General features: G+C 39.5%; 1 protein-coding gene across 4 annotated transcripts in view; it reads right to left on the reverse strand.

Moving 5' to 3' along the window:
• Positions 1–17,531: 17,531 nt before the first annotated feature.
• Positions 17,532–21,550, reverse strand: part of RRAGB (Ras related GTP binding B) — a 36,303-nt gene continuing 32,284 nt past the window's right edge. For all 4 annotated transcript variants that reach the window (XM_036415770.2, XM_036415766.2, XM_036415771.2 and 1 more), the window contains 3 exons: positions 21,283–21,374; positions 19,794–19,909; positions 17,532–18,027 (listed from right to left, as the gene is read on the reverse strand). In XM_036415770.2, coding sequence (XP_036271663.1) covers positions 17,930–18,027; positions 19,794–19,909; positions 21,283–21,374 — 306 coding nt within the window. In that variant the 3' untranslated portion in view covers positions 17,532–17,929. The remainder of the gene's footprint in view (positions 18,028–19,793; positions 19,910–21,282; positions 21,375–21,550) is intronic.

A 21,550-nucleotide genomic window follows, 5' to 3' on the forward strand; every position in this document is an offset into this window, starting at 1 on the left:
AACAGATATTTATTGAGCCCAGCTTTTTGCCAAGTACATAGTGAGTATATAGCAGTAAATAAGATTTAACAAGATTTCCCCCACCAAGCCATTGGTTCAGACCTAACCCAAATCCTCACCTTTCTATGCCTCTATTACTTACACGTTGTCTTAAAACAGTGGTCAGCCAACTGCGGCTCGCCAGCCACATGCGGCTCTTTGGCCCCTTGAGTGTGGCACTTCCACAAAATACCACGGCCTGGGCGAGTCTATTTTAAAGAAGTGGCATTAGAAGAAGTTTAAGTTTAAAAATTTGGCTCTCAAAAGAAATTTCAATCGTTGTTCTGTTGAGATTTGGCTCTGTTGACTAATGAGTTTGCCAACTTAGAACATAGTTATACTTTAGATGTTATTTTACTACATTGTAAAAGCTCCTTGGAATTATGTTCTGTGTCTTTTTTATCTTCATTTCTCTTGCAGTGACAACAACCGAGCTTTACACATAATATATACTCCAGGCATGTTGAAATGAACTCAGCTCTGCAGTACACATGGGACCTGTCAGTCTTGTAGCCAACCAGAAAAACTCCCAGATATGAAAAGAGCTGTGATGTAGTGGAAAGAAGACTGGATTTTGAATAAGACTCCCAGTCCCAAGTTTGTCATTCCCTAGCTGTTTTACTTGAAGCAAGTCACACTTAACCTCTCTGAGCTTCAGAAACACGGGAGATAATAATAATACTTTCCTCAAGTTCCTCTGTGCGTGCATTGTAAAAGGGTTCCCTTGTCTCTTTATCCTCTCCAATACTTGTTATTTCTTATCTCTTTTTATGATAGCCATTATGGCATCTCATGGTGCTTTTGATTTGCATTTCCCTAATAATTAGTGATGTTGAACATCCTTTCATGTGCCTGTTGGCCATCTGTATTCAAAAATATATATGCACACCTGTGTTCATTGTAGCATTTTTTTTTATAACATCCAAGATATGGAAACAACCTAAATGTCCACTGACAGATAAATGGCTAGAGAAGATACGGCAGCCCTGGCTGGGTGCCTCAGTTGGTTGGAGCATCGTCTTGTACACCAAAAGGTTATGGGTTCAATTTCTGGTCAGGGCACATACCTGCATTGTAGGTTCTATCCCCAGCCAGGGTGTATAGGTGTGTATGGGAGGCAACTAAAATCTCTCTCTCTCTCTCTCTCTCTCTCTCTCTCTCGCTCTCTCTCTCTCTCTCTCTCTCTCTCTCTCTCCTCTTCCTCATATATATATACAATGGAATACTAGCCATAAAATGTGAAATCCTACCATTTGTGACAATATGAATGCACCTTGAGTATATCATGCTATATGAAATAAATAAGATGGAAAAAATTGTATGATTTCTTTCATATTTGCAACACAAAAATATCATTAAACAAGACAAAAGCAAATGAACAAACCACAAAAAACCTCATAGAGGCAGACAACAGATTGGTGGTTATCAGAAGGGAATGTGGGTGAAGGGAGGATGAAACTGATAAAGGGTGTCATTTGTAAGTTGACAGATGGAAACTAGACTTTTGATGGTGAGCATGATGTATTGTATACAGATTTTTTAAAATATATTTATTGATTTTGTACAGAGAGGAAGGGAGAGAGATAGAGAGTTAGAAAGAGAGTCATATTACCCTACTGGGGATATGCCCACAACCAAGGTACATGCCCTTGACCAGAATCGAACCCGGGACCTTTCAGTTCCCAAGCCGATGCTCTATCCATTGAGCCAAACCGGTTTCGGCTGTATACAGATTTTGAATTAAAATGTTGCATACCTGAAACATGCTGTAAACCAACATTGCCTCAATTAAATAATCTATCTATTTTGAGCAAAACTAATAGAATTTTTTATATTGCATACCATTTATTTAGGTAATACAAAATACATCATAAGGCAGTATACAATCAATTGCTAGAGTGAGGGTTTAACTTAAAAAAATGCAATAAATAAGAGAAGTGAAATAACTCAGAGGCCAGAAAAGCAATTGGCTAGGATTACCTTAATTATTCCTGAGGCATTTGTGAAAGGAGGGGAGCTGGCAGTTATTTTAGAAAATGAGAGTCAAGGATATTTCATCAGAGACCTAAATGAAGTAAGAGAATGAGCAATAAAAGATCAGAGGAAAGGTGAAGGAGCAGCAAGTGCAAAAGCAGGAATGAGCTTGGAGCGCAAGGTCCTGCAAGAAAACCAGACTGACTATGGTTTGAGCACCGGGGGGGCGGGGGGGGGGGGGGGCGGGCAGTGGCAAGAGACACAGTGAGAGAGGAAAGTAGAGGCAGAGCACACAGGACCCTCTCATCCATCAAAATAAAAAAGTATATTCTAAATTGTGATGTAAGCCCATTGAAGGATTTTGAGCAAGAGAGTAGCATGATTAGTTATTTCCTTTTCTTCTGTCATGTGTAAAACTAATAGAATTGAAGAAAGAAATAGACACATCCACAATTGTATTGGGAAACTTCAACATTCCCTTTCGGAAACTGATAGGACTTGTAAGCAGAAAATCAGGAAGGATATACAAGAACTGACTTCACGACCAACCAGCATGATTATACTTAGTTGACATATATAACATTCCACACAACAATAGCAAAGTAAATATTTTTTTTTTCAATTATCCACAGAATCTTTACCAAAAGAGACCATATTCCGGGCCATAAAACAAACCTCAACAAATTTAAAAGAATTACATCATATGGCATGTGGTCTATGAACAAAATAAAATCAAACTAGAAATCAGTAAGTGAAAGATAACAGAAAAGTCTGTAGACATATGGAAATTAAGTAAAACAAATTTATAATCAATGAATCAAAGAGGTGTTTTTCTAAAGAAATAAAAATGCAGAGAAATAAATGAAATAAAAATATAGCGTATTGAAATATGTAAGGCCTGAGAGAATTTTATAGCACTAAATGCTTACATTGCAAATGAAGAAATGTCTCAAGTTAAAAAAAAATCAACTTCTTAATTCAGACACTATAAAACAACAAAATAAACCCAAAGCAAATAGAGAGAAGGAAATAAAGACAAGACAATCTGGGCAAAAATCAATGAAATTGTTGTAGGAAAACATACAAAATGAAACCTTTAAAAGCTACTTCATTGAAAACAAAACAAAATTGGTAAGCTCACAGAAAGACTAATAAAAGTTAAAAGAGGGAAGACATAAATTCCCACCCAATTAGAAATGAAATGGGAAATAATACTGTAGATCCTGCAGCCATTAAAAGGATGATAAGGGTATAGCATAAACCATTTTATGCTCATATATTTGACAACTTAGAAAAAAGTGAATACTTCCTATCAGAAAGGGAAACAAAGAAAACAATCCCATTTACAACTGCTCCAAAGAAATAGAATAAAATACCTATGAATAAATTTAACCAAGGAGATAAAAGACCTGTACTAAGAAAATTATAAGGTACTAAAGAAAGAAATCAAAGGAGATACAAATAAATCGAAGCATACACCATGTTCACAGATAGGAAGAATTAGCATCATTAAAATGTCCATGCTATTCAAAGCAATCTATAGATTCAATGCAATCCCTGTCAAAACACCAGTGGAGTATTTTGTAAAACTAGAACAAATAATCCAAAAATGTATATGGTACCACCCACACACACGCATACACAAAATAACCCTCAACAATATTGAAAAAGGACAAAGTTGGAGGTATCACACTATCTGATATCAAGGCCATAGTAACTAAAACAGCATGGTACTGGCATAAAAACATATAAATCAATGGAACAGAATATAAAACCCAGAAATAAATCCATGTTTAGATGGTCAATTAATATTTAACAAAGCAGGCAAGAACATACAGTCTGTTTAATAAATGGTGATGAGAAAATTGGACAGATACATGCAAAAATATGAAACTAGACCACCTTCTTACATCATATACAAAAATAAAGTTAAACTGTATTAAAAACTTAAATGTGAGACTCTAAACCACAAAATCCCATGAAGAAAACTCAGGCAGTAAAATCTCCGACATGTCTCTTAACAATATTTTTCCTGCTATATCTCCTCAAGGGTAACAAAAAATAAAAAGTGAGATTACATCAAACAAAACTTTTTGCAGAGCAATAGGCACCATAAACAAAATGAACAGACAACCTACTAAATGAGAGAACATATAATGCCAATGATGTATCTGATAAGGGCCCAGTATCCAAAATGTATAAAGAACTCACACTACTCAACACACACACACACACACACACACACACACACACACACACACACATAATCCAGTTGAAAAATGGCCGAGGACCTGTTTAGACATCTCCAGACACATCTCCAAAGAGGGCATACAAAGGATCAATAGACATGAAAAGATGTTCAATGTCACTAACTGTCAGAAAAATGTAAATTAAAACCTCAATGAGATATCACCTCACACCTGTCAGAATATTTACCATCAATAAATCAAGAAAAAAAAAAGTGCTGGCAAGGATGGGGAGAAAAGGGAACCCTCATGCTCTGCTGGTGGGAATGCAGCTTGCTGCAGCCACTATGGAAAACAGTACAGAGTTTCCTCAAAAAATTAAAAATGGAACTGCCTTGTGACCCAGTGATTCCAATTCTGGGGAGTTAGCTGAAGAAAACTAAAACACTAATTAGAAAGAATATATGGTGATTCCCAATTAGGGCACATGCCCGGGTTACTGGCTCAATCCCCAGTGTGGGGCATGTAGGAGGCAGCGATCAATGATTCTTTCTCATCATCAATGTCTCTATCTCTCTCTCTCTCCCTCTCAGAAATCAATTAAAAAATACATATTTTTAAAAAGAAAGAATATATGCACCCCTATTTTACCGCAGTATTATTTACAATAACCAAGATATGGAAGCAACCCAAATTCTGATTGATAGACACGTGGATAACAAAGCAGTGATACACATTTATAATGGAATATCACTCAGCCATAAAAAGAATGAAATCTTACCACTGAGACAGCATGGATGGACATAGGGGACCTATTCTGCTCAGTGAAGTAGTCAGAGAAAGACAAATGCCATATAATTTCACTTATATGTGGACTCTAAAGAACAAAATAAACAAGCAAAATTGAAACAGACTCAGACACAGAGAACATTCTGGTAGTTGCCAGAGGGAAGGGGGTATGAGGAACTGGATCAAAGCTGTGAAGGTATTAGGAAGCACAAATTGATTATTACAACACAGCATTGGAAATATAGTCAATAACATTGTGATAACTGTGTGGAGCCAGTGCAGGCATAGGAAATATTGAGGGGAACACTTTGTAAAGTATATGATTGTCTAATCACTAAGCTGTACTAGCATACCTGAAACCAATACAAAATAAAATTGCAAGAAAAAAAATAAAAATTTAAATTAAAGAAATCAAACAGTTCTAAAACCTCAAACCATCAAAACTCACCCAAGACGAATTAGATAATATACCTAGCCTCATAATCATGGAAGACATTGAACATGAAATTAAACTTCTTTAAAAAATTAAAACAATCTCCAGACCCAAATGACTTCACTGGCAAAGTTTACCACTTAACTTAAAGAAGAATAAACATAATTTCCCATAATCTCTCCCAGAAAATAACAGAGGAGGGAACATCTTACAACTCATTTTATGAGGCTGTATGACTGTGATACCAAAAGCAAAGATATTTATTAAAAAATAAAATTTCAGACCAATATTTTTTATGAAGTTAAACATAAAAATGATTCCAGCAATATCTAAAAAGAATATTCCACAACCAGGTAGAATATACTTCAGGTACGCACATGGGGGATTCAAAAAGCAAAAATCTGGAGTAGATGCATGAAACATAAAAAAGAGGGAAACAGCATACCACCCTGGAAACGCAACAGTTTATAAAGGTAGGCAGAAAGAGATGAACAGAGAAACAATGAAAATACAGAAAAATCAGAAGGCAAACAAGATGTCAATAGTAAATTCATATATATCAATAATCATTTTAAACATGAATAGATTGAATTCATCAAACAAAACAACAGAGTAGCTCAGTGAATAAACAAACAAGACTCAACTATGTACTCCCTATAGGAGACTCCTTTCAGCTCTAAACACACACGTAGGCTCAAACAAGATACCCCATTAAAATAAAAACCAAAAGAAAGCCAGGCTAGCCATACCTGGACCAGACAAAATAGACTTTAAGCCAATACAACAAGAATAAACATAAATCATTAAGATATATGCATTCACATTGGAGCACCAAAATATATTAAGCAAAGATTAACGGATCTAAAGGGAGAAATACACAACAATACAATACTAGTAGGGGACAGCAATAGTCTACTATTAGCAATGGCTAGATTACCCCGAAAGAATAGCAACAAATGTTGGAACTGGACCGTACCTTAGACCAAAGGGGCTTACAAGACTTATACCACTCAACAGCAGCAAGAATACACATTCTTCTCAAGTGCACATGGGACATTTTCCAGGATAGATTATGTGATAAGACAGAAAACAAGTCTTAACAAATTTAAGAGACTGAAACCACACCAATAACCTTTTCTAACCACAATGGTATGAGACTGCAAGCCAACAACAGGAAAGCTGTAAAATCTACAAATATGTAGAAACTAAACAGCGCGTTTGTGAACAACCAATGGCTCAAATAAAAAAAAATCAAAAGGCACATAAAAATTATCTCAAAACAAATGAAAATAGAAACACAACATATCACATCTGTGGTAGATTGCAAAAGTATTGTAGTTCGGAGAGGAAAGTTTATGGCGATAAATGCATATATTGAGAAATTAGAAAGATCTCAAATAACTGAACTTTAACCTCGGGAAGTAGAAAAGAACAATTTAAACCCAAAGTTAGCCAAAGGAAGGAAACAACAAAAGATCACAGTGGAAATAAATAAAATAGAGACCAGAAAGACAATAGAAAGTATCAACAGAATTAAGAGCTGGTTTTCCAACAAGATAAACTAAATTGAAAAACCCCTTTTAAAAAAAATCCTCACCCAAGGATATGTTTTTACTGATTTGAGAGAGGAAGCGGGCAAGATGTATGTGTGGGGAGAGACATCAATGTGAGAAAAATATTGATGGGTTGCCTCTCCCATACCCCAACTGGGGATTGAACCCCCTGCAATCTAGGCATGTGCCCAGACCAGGAATCAAACTGGAGACCCTTCAGTGGAGTGGGAAGGACAACACACCAACCACCTGAGCCACACCAACCAGTGCAAAATTGACAAACTTTTACCTGTGCTAAGGATAAAAAGAGAGAAGACTCAAATTAAATTAGGAAGGAAAGAGGAGACATTTCAACCGATACTACAGAAATACACAGGATCAGCCTTAGCTGGTTTGGCTCAGTGGACAGAGCATCGGCCTGCGGAGTGAAGGGTCCTTGGTTTCATTCCAGTCAAGGGCACATGTCCACGTTGCAGGCTCAACCCCCACTAGTGGTTGTGCAGAAGGAAGCCAATTAATGATTCTCTCTCATCATTGATGTTTCTATCTCTCTTTCCCCTCTCCCTTCCTCTCTGAAATCAATAAAAATATATCTAAAAAATAAAGATACATAGGATCATAATATAATACTATAAACAATTACATGCCAACAAATTAGATAACCTAGAAGCAATGGATACATTTCTAGAAACCCACAGCCTAACAGGACCGAATCAGGAAGAAATAGAAAATTGGAACAAGCCAATAATGAGTACATTGACTGAATTAGTATTCAAAAATTCTCCCAACCCAGAAAACTCCCTCTATGGGAAAATTCTTGTCAGAAGGACACTTATTAATCAACAGATGCCCTCTATTCTGTTTTTAATGGGGAAAAATCTGCATAATTTTGCTTTATTCTGGGAATCAACCAGATTATTGATTCAGTATTCTCCTAGAAATAATGGTTGCTTTCATCTGAAAATTTCACAAAAGTCTACACATAATCAGCATAGGTTAAGGAAAGACAGAGAAACCGCACTGATGCAGATGGAAAAACAACATGTTTCTTTTTTTTAACTGGTAAAACCACTCACTGAATGAATAAATGGACCCTGACAGATTTTTCAAAGGGATAAGACATCAGCAATATAAACTGTGTTTGTTCTGTAAGAACATAAACAGGAAAAAGGTCTCATAAAAATTAAAAATAATTGCAAACCATATGGGCTTCTGGGTGAGGTTACACAAGAGTCCCCTGTGACTTGAGGAGAGAAGCGACATCATGTTTGAGCCAAGTTTTGCCCATGCCTGGCTGGGCAATTACTTGAAGTGCTTTTTCAATTTTTTTAAGTGAGGTATAATTAACATACACTATTATATGAGTTTCAGATTTACAGCATTATGATTCAATATATTTATATATTTATCAGCACAAATCTCGGTAACATACATCGCTTCACATATTTAAGAGAATGTTCCTTATGATATGGATTTTTTAACATTTAAAATTTTCTTAGGCCCTGGCTGGTGCTTAGAGCATCAGCCCATGGACAGAAGGGTTTCTGGTTCGATTCCCAGTCAAGGGCATATACCTGGGTTGAAGGTTCAATCCCGCCCCCTAGTTGGGGCACATGTGGGAGGCAACTCATCTCTCTCTCTCTCTTTCTCTCTCTCTCTCTCTCTCTCTGTCTCCCGTCCGTCCCTCCCTCCCTCCCAGTCTCTCTAAGAATCAATGGGAAAAATATTAACAACAGCAACAAGTCTCTTAGGAATTTTCAAATATGCAATATAGTACTATTAACTATAGTGATCACACTATACATTACATCATCACTAAGACTTTTTTACTTATTTTATAACTGGAAGATTGTACCTTTTGATGCCCTTCACCCATTTTCTCCGCCCACACCTCTAGCAACCACCAATCTTTCTTGCATCTAGGAACTCATTTTTTGTCTCATTTCTTTCTTAGGCTCCACATATAAGGGAAATTTATGGCATTTTCCTGTCTATGTCTGACTTATTTGACTTTGAATACTTCCCTCAAGGTCTTTCCATTTTGTTTCACATGGCAAGATTTCATTCTTTCTTATTACTGAATAAATCTATACTAATAAAAGGGTAATATGCTTATTAGACCAGACATCCTTCTGGACATCCTCTGGAAAAAGCCATGGTGGTGGGGGCCGAGGCAGAGGTGGTTAGGGGTGACAAGCCCAGCCAGGGAGGGCAGTTAGTGGTGACCAGGCTGCAGGGGAGGGCAGTTATGGGTGAGCAGGCAGGCAGATAGGTGAGTGGTTAGGAGCCAGCAGTCCCAGATTATGAAAGGAATGTCTGACTAAACCGGCAGTCGGACATCCCCTGAGGGGTCCCAGAATAAAGAGGATGCAGGCTGGGCTGAGGGACCCACCCCTGTGCATGAATTTTGTGCACCAGGCCTCTAGTATTTAAATAAAGAAATAGTCAAATTTTCTTAATTATTCACCCATTGATAAAAACTTAGGTTGTTTCCATATTTGAGCTATTGTGAATAATGCTGCAATGAACATTTGGCTTCTGTGGTGTATCACATTAATTGAATTGGGACTATTAAAACAAACTTGTTTGTCTTTCTGTGGAGGAGTGACCTCTGTGTAGAATGTGTGCCAAATGGTTTTGGCATGCCAGTTGGAATCAGGGTAAGCACGTGTAGTGCCTGAGGTGCGGCTGGCCAGGAGCAGGTTCCAAGTGGGGCAGTTGTGTGTACATATGTGTGCACTAGCTCTCTGTTGTTCCGGCTGTCCATGGCCAGAATGGAGTTGAGGCAGAGTGGCCTGATGAATGCATACTTTCTTCCCCTTCCCATCCAGGCAGGGCTGCCTGATATATGTGTGACCCACGCTGTTGCTTTGCCTGTTGCCCAAGCTGGGTCAGAGGAGAGCTACTTTGTATGAACGCAGTAATGCCCTACTATTTCCTCACTTTCTCCTGACAGGGCAGCCCTGCTACTTCTGTACTCTCTCCAGGTAGGAGAGTCCTTCATATGCACACAACCCAGTGGACAGGCACAGCAGTGCCTTTATACCCACTTGATCAGTTTCTGGGTGGAGGAGCCATGTGTACATGTGATGTATAGCACCCTCCTGTTTGTGCTGGAGCTAACTCTGGGAGGGGTGGCTGGGGACATGCTACAGCAGCCCTGGAGGTTAGCCAGAGAACCTAAATAGAACTCCCGCCCACTACCCAAGTGCAAGAGAAATGTAAACAATAGTTGCTCACTAGTTCCTCTGGTACTAGACATCCCTCAGATGCTATAAGAGAGAGAAGAGGGAGAGGGAAAGCGAGAGGGAAAGAGAGAGAGGGGGGGAGGGAGTGAGAGGGAGGGAGGGAGAGGGGAGGTGCAGGGATGGGAGGGAGTGGAAGGGGAGGGGGGAGAGGAGGGAGGGAGGATGGAGGAAGGGAGGGAGGGATGGAAGGACGAGGATGGGGAATGAAGTCCGTCCGTAGGGTAAGGAGTGTGAGGGAGGACTGGAGGTAGGTAGGGGAGGGATGGATGGATGGTAGGGCGGGGAGTTGGAGGGTTGCGTGTCTGGAGGGGAGGTTGTGCGTTATGGTGGTGGGTGCGGGTGGGTTGTTCGTAGGGGGTGGGTGGCTTTGAGGGTGCGTGGATGGATGTCTGAAGGGGAGGGGGGTGGAGTTAGGTTCGGGAGTGAGGTGGGAATGAAGTCTGGCTTCATTGCGTCCTTTCGTAGGTTATGTTATGAGTTCGGTCTTTTTGGCATTTCCTTCTTGCCTTACTTTAGTTCTTTCTTCTTTCTTCTTTTTCTTTCTTTTCTTTTAGTGTTTCTTTGCTCTTTCTTTCTTTTGTGTTTCTTTCTTTCTTCTTTGCCTCTTTCTTTCTTTCTTTCTTTTCTTCTTTCTTTTCTTCTTTCTTTCTTTCTTCTTTCTTTATTTCTTCTTTCTTTCTTTCTTTATTTCTTTTCTTTCTTCTTTTCCTTCCTTCCTTCCTTCCTTCCTTCCTTCCTTCCTTCCTTCCTTTCTTTCTTTCTTTCTTTCTTTCTTTCTTTCTTTCTTTCTTTCTTTCTTTCTTTCTTTCTTTCTTTCTTTCTTTCTACAGAAACTGTTCAATTGACCCTCACCCTCACTTGTTTCTTAGGGGAAATTGTTCCAAATATAGGTGTACATTCAATGTGTTCTTGGGAGGGGGCAATCTCAACCAGTGTCTTGGACCCATTTCCCTAGATGTATTCTCTTCTTAAATTATATTTTTGTTAGTCCTCACCGGAGGATATTTTTTCCATTGATTTTAGAGAGAGTGAATGGGAGGGAGAAGAAGGAGGGAAGGGGAAGGGGAATGAAGGGAAGGAGGGAGCAAGGAAGAGAGAGAAACATCAATGTAAGAGAGACACATCAATTGTTTGCCTCCCACATGCGCCCTGACGGGAGTAGGGACTGAACCTGCAATCCAGGTACCTGCTCTTGACTGGGAATCAAGCCCACCACCATTTGATGCGAGGGCCAGCATTCTAATCAATGATCTACACTATCTATATACCTAGATGTATTCTTGAGTTCAATCCAGCCACGCTTGTTTGTTTCCTCCCTAGAATAGAAACTATCTGGATAAGAAACTTCATTCATTCACCAACTATATATTTATGCCTATGACATATCAGTCAATGAACTATGTCGTGGAGAGTCAGTGAGGAGAGAAAATGGACATGTTTATGCCCTCAAAGTTTCCAGTATTGGGGGAAGGCCCATTTTTTTTGCAAGCTAACTTTTTGTCTTCCCAATCACAAGGCCTAAAACAGAGCTAACTACTCAGGGCTGCTCAGTCAATACTTGCTAACATATCAAGGGGAATTTAAATAGACTTATAAAGCTAGTTTATTTTCAACCTAATTTAAAGTAGAATGTCTGTCCAGCTCTGTCCACCTCAACCTGAAGTTCCTGTGCTACACAGGGTTGCAGGCATGTTAGTGGCACACACTAGATTGCCTGGATTCAAGTCCCAGCTCTGTTACTAATCAGAGTTGTGCAAAAATAACCTAACCTTAACCTCTCTGTGCCTCAGATTTATCATATATAATAGAGCCCAATTAATGGAATTTTTAAGGATTAAATATATATATATGTATGAACAATGGCCTCTGCCAGCACTTTTGTTTGGCAGAAAGCTGCCCTTCCAGTTCTTGCCCTGATTCCAGGCATGTTAGTTCCTCCCTAAATGTCCCAGGTTTCTTTTAAGCTGCTTCCCCAGCACTGGAGCTCAGAATGAGTCCCAGTAGGTCCATGCCCAGGCCCTTTAAGAGGAACTGCCTGGGACTCCATCAGCCTCTGTGTCAGCCACAATCTGAGCTGGTTTTTATAGCCAGAAGTTGTGAGGACTTATCTTCCCTGTCCTGGATCCCTGGGCGGGGGGGGGGGGGGGGGGGCGGGAGGCTGATGTGGGACTGAGACCCCTCACTCCTCAGGGAAATCTCCACAACCAAGATATCCTTCCCAATTTTTTTGTAAATTCTCACTGGAAGATATATTTTCTGTTGATTTTTAGAGAGAGTGGAAGGTAGGGAGGAGGGGAGGGGAGAAAAAGAAACATCGAGGTGAGAGACACATCTATTGGTTGCCTCCCACACACATCCTGATCAGAGCCAGGGATTGAAAAACAACAGAGGTGCGTGCCCTTGACTAGGAATAGAATCCATTACCACTCAGTCTGTGGGCCGATGCTAACCATTGAGCTAAATTGACCAGGGCATATCCCTCCCTATTTTAAAATGCCACACATGTAGGAGTGGTCCATTCTGCAATTCTGCCCCAAGTCTCTGCCCCTCCTACTAGTCTCCATGTGCTTCTTCTTTAATTCCCTAGGTGTAGGACTTCCATTCAGCTAGATCTCAGTTGGCTCTGAATGATGGTTGTTATAATGTGGTGGTGGGAGGCAGTGAGTTCCATGTTTACCTGTGTTGCCATCTTGACCAGAACTCTAAGATATTCGATTTTAAATGTTCTCACCAGGAAAAAAAAAAATGCTAAGAGATATGTTAATTAACTTAGTTGTGGTAGTTGTTTCATTATGTATAACACTAAAGGCCTGGTGCACAAATTTGTGCACAGGTGGGGGTCGCTCGTCCTGGCCGGTGATCAGGACCAATTGGGGCATCTTGCCCAGTTCCAATCGGGGCCACAGGAGGGCTGCAGGAGGTTGGCTGGCCACATAAGGTTGGCTGTAGAAGCACACTGACCACCAGGGGGCAGCTCCTGTGCTGAGTATCTTTTCCCTAATAGTGTGCATCTTAGCAACTGGTCAACCGGTTGTTCCAGTAATGGTCACTTAGGCTTTTTTATATATAGATATATTAAATTATTTAATCGTGCACCTTAAAAACAAACACATTGTACAACCTAAACATATAAAATTTTGTCAATCAAGCCTCAGCAGAGCTGGGGGGGGGGGGGCGCGTAGATGCTAATTGTGTTCCACACAGTAAGGAAATTTACACAATGGGGCTTGTTTATGAAGATTGCAGAAGACCCTGACTGCCTTCCTGCTAAAACATTGCTGTAGAAGCCTGAGAACTGTAACAACGTTTTCCCCTCTTGTTTTAAAGAGCCCAAGAGAAGCAGAGGCTATAACTGCTCTCATTAGCCCAGTTCTGGGGAGACAAAAACCCTAACTACCGAAAATTGCTTTGATTTAATGTAAATCCTACAAGCTGGAGGTATTTTTCTCCTATTGACTCTGCATCTCACTGCCTACTGTGGTAAAGCTTCTTGTTCCATGTGGCAAAGCCCCAGTGAAAACAGACATGAGATATTTCCATAGCAGCGAACAGAGTGGTAGTCTCAAAGCTAGGTATCACACGTGACACCTCAAACTCTCCACCATGAGTAGCTTCTTAAATTCAAGAAGGCCAAATACCTTCAAGGTTAAGGCTAAGTGCGCAAGCTCTGCAGGTTACTACCTGAGTTCAAATTCCAGCTTCACCACTACTGCATAACTGTGGGCAAGTTTCTGGCCCTCTCCGGGCCCACTTTGCTTATTTAAAAAAACAGGATAGCCGAAACCGGTTTGGCTCAGTGGATAGAGCGTCAGTCTGTGGACTGTAAGGTCCCAGGTTCGATTCTGGTCAAGGGCATGTACATTGGTTGTGGGCACATCCCCGGTGGGGGTGTGCAGGAGGCAGCTGGTCAATGTTTCTCTTTCATTGATGTTTCTAGCTCTCTATCCCTCTCTCTTCCTCTCTGTAAAAAATCAATAAAATATATTTAACACACACACACACATACACACACACAAAAACAAAACAAAACAAAACAAAAAAAACAGGACAGTGACAGACAGCACCTACCTTGTGGGGTTCTTGTGAAAATTAAATGAGATAATCCTTTTACAGCCTTACATTTAGTAAATACTCAACATTTCAAGTAAAGGCAGTACTGTTTTCATTTGGCAATCCCACCTAAGTTTTCATGATATTCTATTGGGTTAGCAAATAGAGGTGGTCGAAACTGGAATATTATTAGGTCCTTATACAAATTGCTATCTATACTCTTTATGCTAGCATTTGTTTCCATTTGCAACATACCAGTTATGAAATAGAAACTTCCTAGTCATTCCTTCTAAAATAATGCTTCAAAAAATTTTATATTACTTTGAGAATCAGTGGCCTAAACTATATATATCTTACTTGCTATAATGCCTTCAAGTCACCTTGCAAACCTAGTGAACCTGTTTTTCCACTCCTGCTTCCACACCTACATTTTCTCTTCTTTTCCCTAAGGTAGTAGTTCTCAAAGTATAGTCCCCGGACCAGCAGGATCAGCATCCAGCATCACCTGGGAACTTGGTTTTTAAAATTTTATTTTATGCTGAATACGGTTTGGCTCAGTGGATAGAGCATTGGCCTTCGGACTGAAATTCCAGTCAAGGGCATGTACATTGGTTGCAGCCACATTCCCGGTGGGGGGTATGCAGGAGGCAGCAGGTCGATGATTCTCTCTCATCGACGTTTCTAGCTCTCTATCCCTCTCCCTTCCTCTCTGTAAAAAATCAATAAAATATATATATTTTTTAAAGTTATTTTATTTCCATACTAGTGACCTGGTGCACGAATTTGTGCACATTGAAAGGAAATTAATTAGAAGGTAGCCAGTGAGGTGAGATGGGCCAGACACACCCTGGAGCCAACCTCCTGCAGTCCCCCCACAGTCAACTGCACCTGGGGTGGCACTGTGGCTTGAAGGATGTCTGTGGAGTGAGCAGGGTCCCTCGGACAGGTGGTGTCTCTTGACCTGGCCTGCGGGGATCCAGCCGAAACCAGCTCTCTGACATTCTCCAAAGGGTCCTGGAGTATGAGGAATTAGACTTCCTCCTCTCTGGTTCCAGGGTGTCATCTGAGAACCACTGCTGCTAAGTCACTGCAGCTCAGCAGCTCCTGCATTGAGTGTCTGCCCCCTGGTGGTCTGTGTGTATCATATCTACTGACCAGTTGGACAGTCCCTTTTCTACACCCCCCTCCCCCCAGCAATCACCACACTGCTGTCTATATCTTTTTTGCTCAATCCTTCCACCCTCCCCAACATCCCCCTACACACACATACCAGAGCTGTCTGCTTGCTTTCTATCTATGACTCTGTCTCCCAGCAATTCCACTTCTGGAAAATTTATCTGAAGAAACATGAATCACTAATTTGAAAGAATATATGTACCCCTATGTTCACTGCAGTGTTCTTTACAATAGCCAAGATTTGGAAGCAGTTCAAGTGCCCATCAGTAGATGAGTGGATAAAAAAACTGGTACATTTACACTATGGATTACTCCTCTGCCTGAAAAAGGAAGAAAATTTTACCCTTTGTGATAGCATGAATGGACCTGAAGGATATTATGCTAAGCAAAATAAACCAAAGACAAATACCATATGATCTCACTAATCTGTGGAATTTAATGAACAGACCAATGTCTGGTTTGATATCTTCTCTCCATTTCTGTGTGCATGCCTTCACTGTGTACTTGTTTACTTCAGTGCTCCACCTTAAAATATATTTTTGTCTTCAATGACGACTAGTCATTACCATAAGGATTATGTTGACTCATGTTATTTTGCTAACCTTTCATCCTTTTATATATCCAAGTTATAACTAGAATCTGAACAAGTTGAGTCAAGAGCAAATAATGATATAATTTTGTGTTTTTTGTGTGCTCATTTAATTTAATGTCTATATCTATATCTATCCAACTTCTAAAAAAAATGCTTTTAGTAGCTCCTTCAAATACCACCCCAGGTATTGAGGATAATGAGTCATGCCAAATCACGACTTCTATTAGTCATAGAACAGATCCCCGGTTCATTTGCTCTTCTCATTTTCCTAAGCGTTAAAAGGATAAAAAAATCTGGAGCATCTACTTAAAAAAACTCGCCTTCTCCAGAAGATTAATACAATTGTTGATCAAATTAGTCCCACGCAGTTCTCTTAAGACTTGAGATTATTAATCTAAATAATGTAGGCTACCAAAAGCACATGCACTTTGCTGTTCAGTGAAAAACTCTTTCAACTGGGGATAATAAGACGGGAAATGGTGACGTTCTGGTGGTCTGAAAGAAGTATCTTCAGAACACAGAGACGAGAAATGAGATGAGTCTACTGTGCTACACACTCCCTAAATGCATTTGTGTTTTGTTGGCGTATCTATGGAAGCTGAAAAGGTTGGGGCTTTGAGTAATTCTAGTGTGTGTTGTTAAGTTCCATTTCTCCCAGTTCACAATGCTTCATGTTTTCTTTAGGAGATGAAGTCAAATAGAATAATGCTACTTGACTAGCATAATGAAGGCATATCCTATCTATACTAATAGGAGTGAAATATGCAAATTGACCATACATCCGTTACACCCACCAGCCAATCAGGAGTATGCAAATGAACTCAATAAAGATGGCAGGTTAATTTGCATACACAGGCACAGAGCAGCTGGGTGGGTCAGGACGCCTGCTGGGTGGGGGGCAGAGGGAGCTATAGGAGCAGACTTGCAAAGGCCCCCCCGGGCAGCTGGGAGCAAAGCCAGGGGAAGGCAGGCCTATTCTTACATGAACCTTTGTACAATGGCCTTTGCTTAGGTGTAATAGAATATATAAAATTCACCATTTCTGGACCTCAAAGAAAGAAGTCACATTTCACAAATCCTTTTATTTCTCCTCAACTTTTTATTCGTTCCTTCTCCAGTTACATCCTAGAACAGGCTTTCAACACACTTCAAGCCTAGATTACTACCAGAGCTTCCCCAACCGCCATCCGTCAGCCCATAGAGTCTAGGTTAATTTTCTTTCAAAATTCCTTTCATTTAATTCCCCTCCTCAAAAACCTACAATGGTCTCCTACTTCCTAACACATTACCTTTAAACTCTTCTGCCTAGATTTAAGGCTATCATCAGGCTCCATCCTTTGCACCCAACATTATTTTGTACTATTTCACAGTAAGAAATGGATTCCCTTCTAGACTAACAGTGAAATTAACTTGTTCTTCCTTAGGAAAAAACTTAAATAAATAAGAAAGAAAAACAGACACTGAATCTCTAACAGCAAGTTTTATTTGTCATCGGAGTTAAGGATCATTTTAACGCATGCTGAGGAATAGTAATACTCCAAATTTCTAGGTTACTATCATAGGGAATACAAGACAATGTTAAAAGAGGCTTTGGCACACACAACTATTGGAACAAGATTATCAGAACACGCTATTAAAACCTTATCATCAGAACACTCACATATTACCTAGTTTTATGTCAGATCGGATTCATGGACAGCTCATCTTCTAGTTTCTCATTGGCTATTTGCGTAAATAGCATTCAAGGGTAAACATTAAGACTGAGGAGTGGGGAAGAAATACAGAAGTGGTAAGCATCACAACATTTCAGAGTCTACATATACTAATTCAACAGTAAGATTAAGAAACAGTATTTTGATTTCTTTTCTGAAACAGCATTTTGGCAATGCTTAGCGCATGAGAAGACACTGCTTTGGTCCGTCCACTCTTTCCAGCTTTTCAAAGTGTTTCCTGGCATTGCGGATGTTGATCAGAGTCGCTGCAGAAGCTGGGGGTGGGGGTGGGGGAGATACCCAACAAAGTAAGTACAGGCAGTCAAAGAAATGTCTATTAAAAACAAATAAACAAAGGAGATCCAAATCCCTCAAAGTAGTAGGACGTAGACAACATATAGGAATATGAGGCCCCAAGTTAAGCACAGTTTAGTTTTTCTGAAAAAGTGTGTTTATATTATAAACACAAACTTTCCAACATAAATTATTAAAAAATTATATTTGGGGGATAATACTATAAAACCTACTAACCTATATTATATTATATTATATTATATTATATTATTATATTATATATTTTAAATATGTTTTATTGATATCAGAGAGAGGAAGGGAGAGGGAGAGAGAAATAGGAAGATCAATGATGAGAGAGAATTATCGATCGGCTGCCCCTCACTGGAGATTAAGCCCGCAATCTGGACATGAGCCCTGACCAGGAATCAAACCCTGACCTCCTGGTTTATAGGTTGACGCTCAACCACTGAGCCACACCAGCCAGGCTTATGTTACATTTTAATATTAACCTAAGGTAGAAAAAAAAACAGTGAATCAGAGATAACTTAAACTTCTGGGAACATCCTGAAAATACTGCTACAACCTTTATTTTAATGATTGAGATGAATCTGACAATTATGGCATGGAAGCACCAAATATCTCCCTGTATGCCCATAACACAAATATGGCGATATGCTACTTAGAAATATACAGTAACATATAAAATAATCAATATTTAATAGTTCAGAGCTAAGACTGACTAGTCTTTTAAAAATCTAGCCCTGCCAGTGTGGCTCAGTGGTTGAGTGTTGTCCTATGAACTAGGATGTCACAGATCAATTCCTGAGTTGCAGCTTGGTTCCTGGTAGGGAGTGAGCAGGAGGCAGCTGACCAATGATTATCTCATCACTAATGGTTCTAACTCTCTCTCCCTCTCCCTTCCCCTCTGAAATCAATAAAAAATATTTTTAAAAAAATCTATACTATATATCATATATTTGGGTTCTTCTTTCTTGAAGTTCCCAAGAACAAAAGATAATACCATAGAGCCTAAATTATTTTTAAGCTTCAAAATATACATTTATTAAATAGAAAAAAAATACTGATTACTAGTACTAAGATAGTTTTTTTGTGTGATAAAACATATATAACAAGAAATTTAGCCCTGGACATGTGGTTCAGTTAGTTGGACATCAACCTATGCACCAAAAGGTTGCCAATTTGATTCCCAGTTAGGCACCTGCTCAGGTTCTGGGCTTGATTCCCAGTAAGGTGTGTGAAGGAGGCAGCCGATCGATGTTTCCTTCACATGAATGTTTTTCTGTCCCCTCCTCTCTCTAAAAAGTCAATAAAATCTTTTAAAAATTTACCATTTTATCTATTTCTAAATGTACACAGGTCAGTGGCCTTAAGTACATTCACACTGTTTCGAAACCATTCTCACTCACTACAAAATAGTTTTTCAATATCTGAGTCCTACCTCTAGGGCAGTGGTTGGCAAACTCATTAGTCAACACAGCCAAATATCAACAGTACAACAATTGACATTTCTTTTCACAGCTAAATTTTTAAAACTTAAACTACATAGGTAGGCACATTGTTATTAACTTCATTAGGGTGCTCCTAAGCAGGCCTTTGCTAAAAACTCAAGGGGCCAAAGAGCTGCATGTGGCTCGCGAGCCGCAGTTTGCCGACCACTACTCTAGGGCAATAAGTTTAAAGAATATGTACGTGGCTTTGAACCAATGTGAACTAAGTTTAAACTTACGAATGGATGGATCAGACATCACAACCATCACATAGGTGTTGGATGTAAAGATATCAATGAAAGCAGCGAAGTTAGAGTTCCTTACTTCCATGCTCTGGAAAGAAGCAGCCAGCTTGCTATGGGAGAGAAGAGAAAAGAGCAAAGAACATAAAATAATAGCAATATAAGAATTTTTATGTTTCAGGAAAACATTTTCATAGCATTATACCGTAATTGACCTCTTCATTAAGACAGTTCATCACTAGCTCCACTTTGTTTTCCAAGGAAACTCTAATGCTCAATTGATCATAGTTTGGAAAGTGACTTAGAGAGTTAGGCCTTGATATATATTTTTATTGATTATGGTATCACATAATTGTCCTCATCCTCCCATTCCCATCCCAAACCCCTCCCCACATATACCCTCACCCCTTTAGGCCTTGATATTGACTGTGAAATCAAAGTGGGTGTAGACTTAGATCCCTGTTAAAAATCATGTTATAAAAGATTTTTATTTAAGAAGCTTTTAGCTGAGGCCGGTTTGGCTCAGTGGATAGAGCATCGGCTTGGGGACTGAAGGGTCCCGGGTTCGATTCCGGTCAAGGGCATGTACCTTGGTTGCGGCCACATTCCCAGTAGGGGGTGTGCAGGAGGCAGCTGATCATGCTTCTCTCTCATTGATGTTCCTAATTCTCTATCCCTCTCCCTTCCTCTCTGTACAAAATCAATAAAATATATTTTTTTTAAAAAAAGCTTTTAAATTTGAAATTCCTCTATCACTAGGATTAATTTTTGAATTTTAATTACCTGGAAATTCAAGAAATGATCCCATCTCTTTGAAAACAAATCAAGGAAATTATATTTGCATTTCGTTCTATATTTCTCCTTAAAAACGTTAGCATTAAACATGCCACGAAGTCCCAAAGTATCTTTTATGCTAAGGCATAAAAGGAATAAACTCATACCTATTCTACTGTCTGGGTATCCACGTTTTACCAGAGTAAGAATTTTGATTCTTAGATATTTAAGAAATTGTGATGTTCAGCCATTGCATCTGCCTATATTCACAACACTAAGACTCAAATTGTATTTAATCCAAGCTGAGGCAACATGATTAGACATTCCCAGACTCTATTTTGTACCATTCCTGAATCAGTGCTCCCTATTTTAATTAGAAAACCTTGGTATTTGGTGGGGTAAATTATCCTACTTTCTTCTTTTTTAAAACTCTCTTGGACATTTTTTATTTCTTTCCAAACAGAATCAAACATCTCAAAAGGGTACTCTGCTTAGATCTTTTTCATATGCTTCTTCTGTAGCCCTTGAGTTTACATGAAAGGACAATGAATTTCATTCCCCTCAGACAAAGGGAGGCTCCCTTAGACTTTAGCTTTCTTTTCAATTGAAGGAACTATTCTGGATAGAGAATGTAGTCCACTCTAGTTATTTGTACCTCTCAAAATAACATTAATTTTTCCCAGTGATAAATAGATCCCACAAGACCTCTTACCTGCAGCTCAGCTTAAACTGCTTAATAATGTTGCTGATTTTTTCAAATCTGTGGGCATCACGCTGCTCTTTGCACTGATAGTGAGAAATCACCTATGAAAAAGAGCAATGCCCTGTAAGTCCATGCAATGTAGTCATATCACCCACCGTGACTGCTCTAGGCCAGCATCTGTCAGCCTCCTGTCACCTGATTTTCAGGGCAGACTTGGCACCTGGCTTACCATTTGTTTCCCTCAGCCCCATAGGCTGCCAACATTATGCAGAATTTC

Source organism: Pipistrellus kuhlii, unplaced genomic scaffold (assembly GCF_014108245.1).
Source record: "Pipistrellus kuhlii isolate mPipKuh1 unplaced genomic scaffold, mPipKuh1.p scaffold_m20_p_51, whole genome shotgun sequence".
In the NCBI taxonomy this organism is placed as follows: domain Eukaryota; kingdom Metazoa; phylum Chordata; class Mammalia; order Chiroptera; family Vespertilionidae; genus Pipistrellus; species Pipistrellus kuhlii.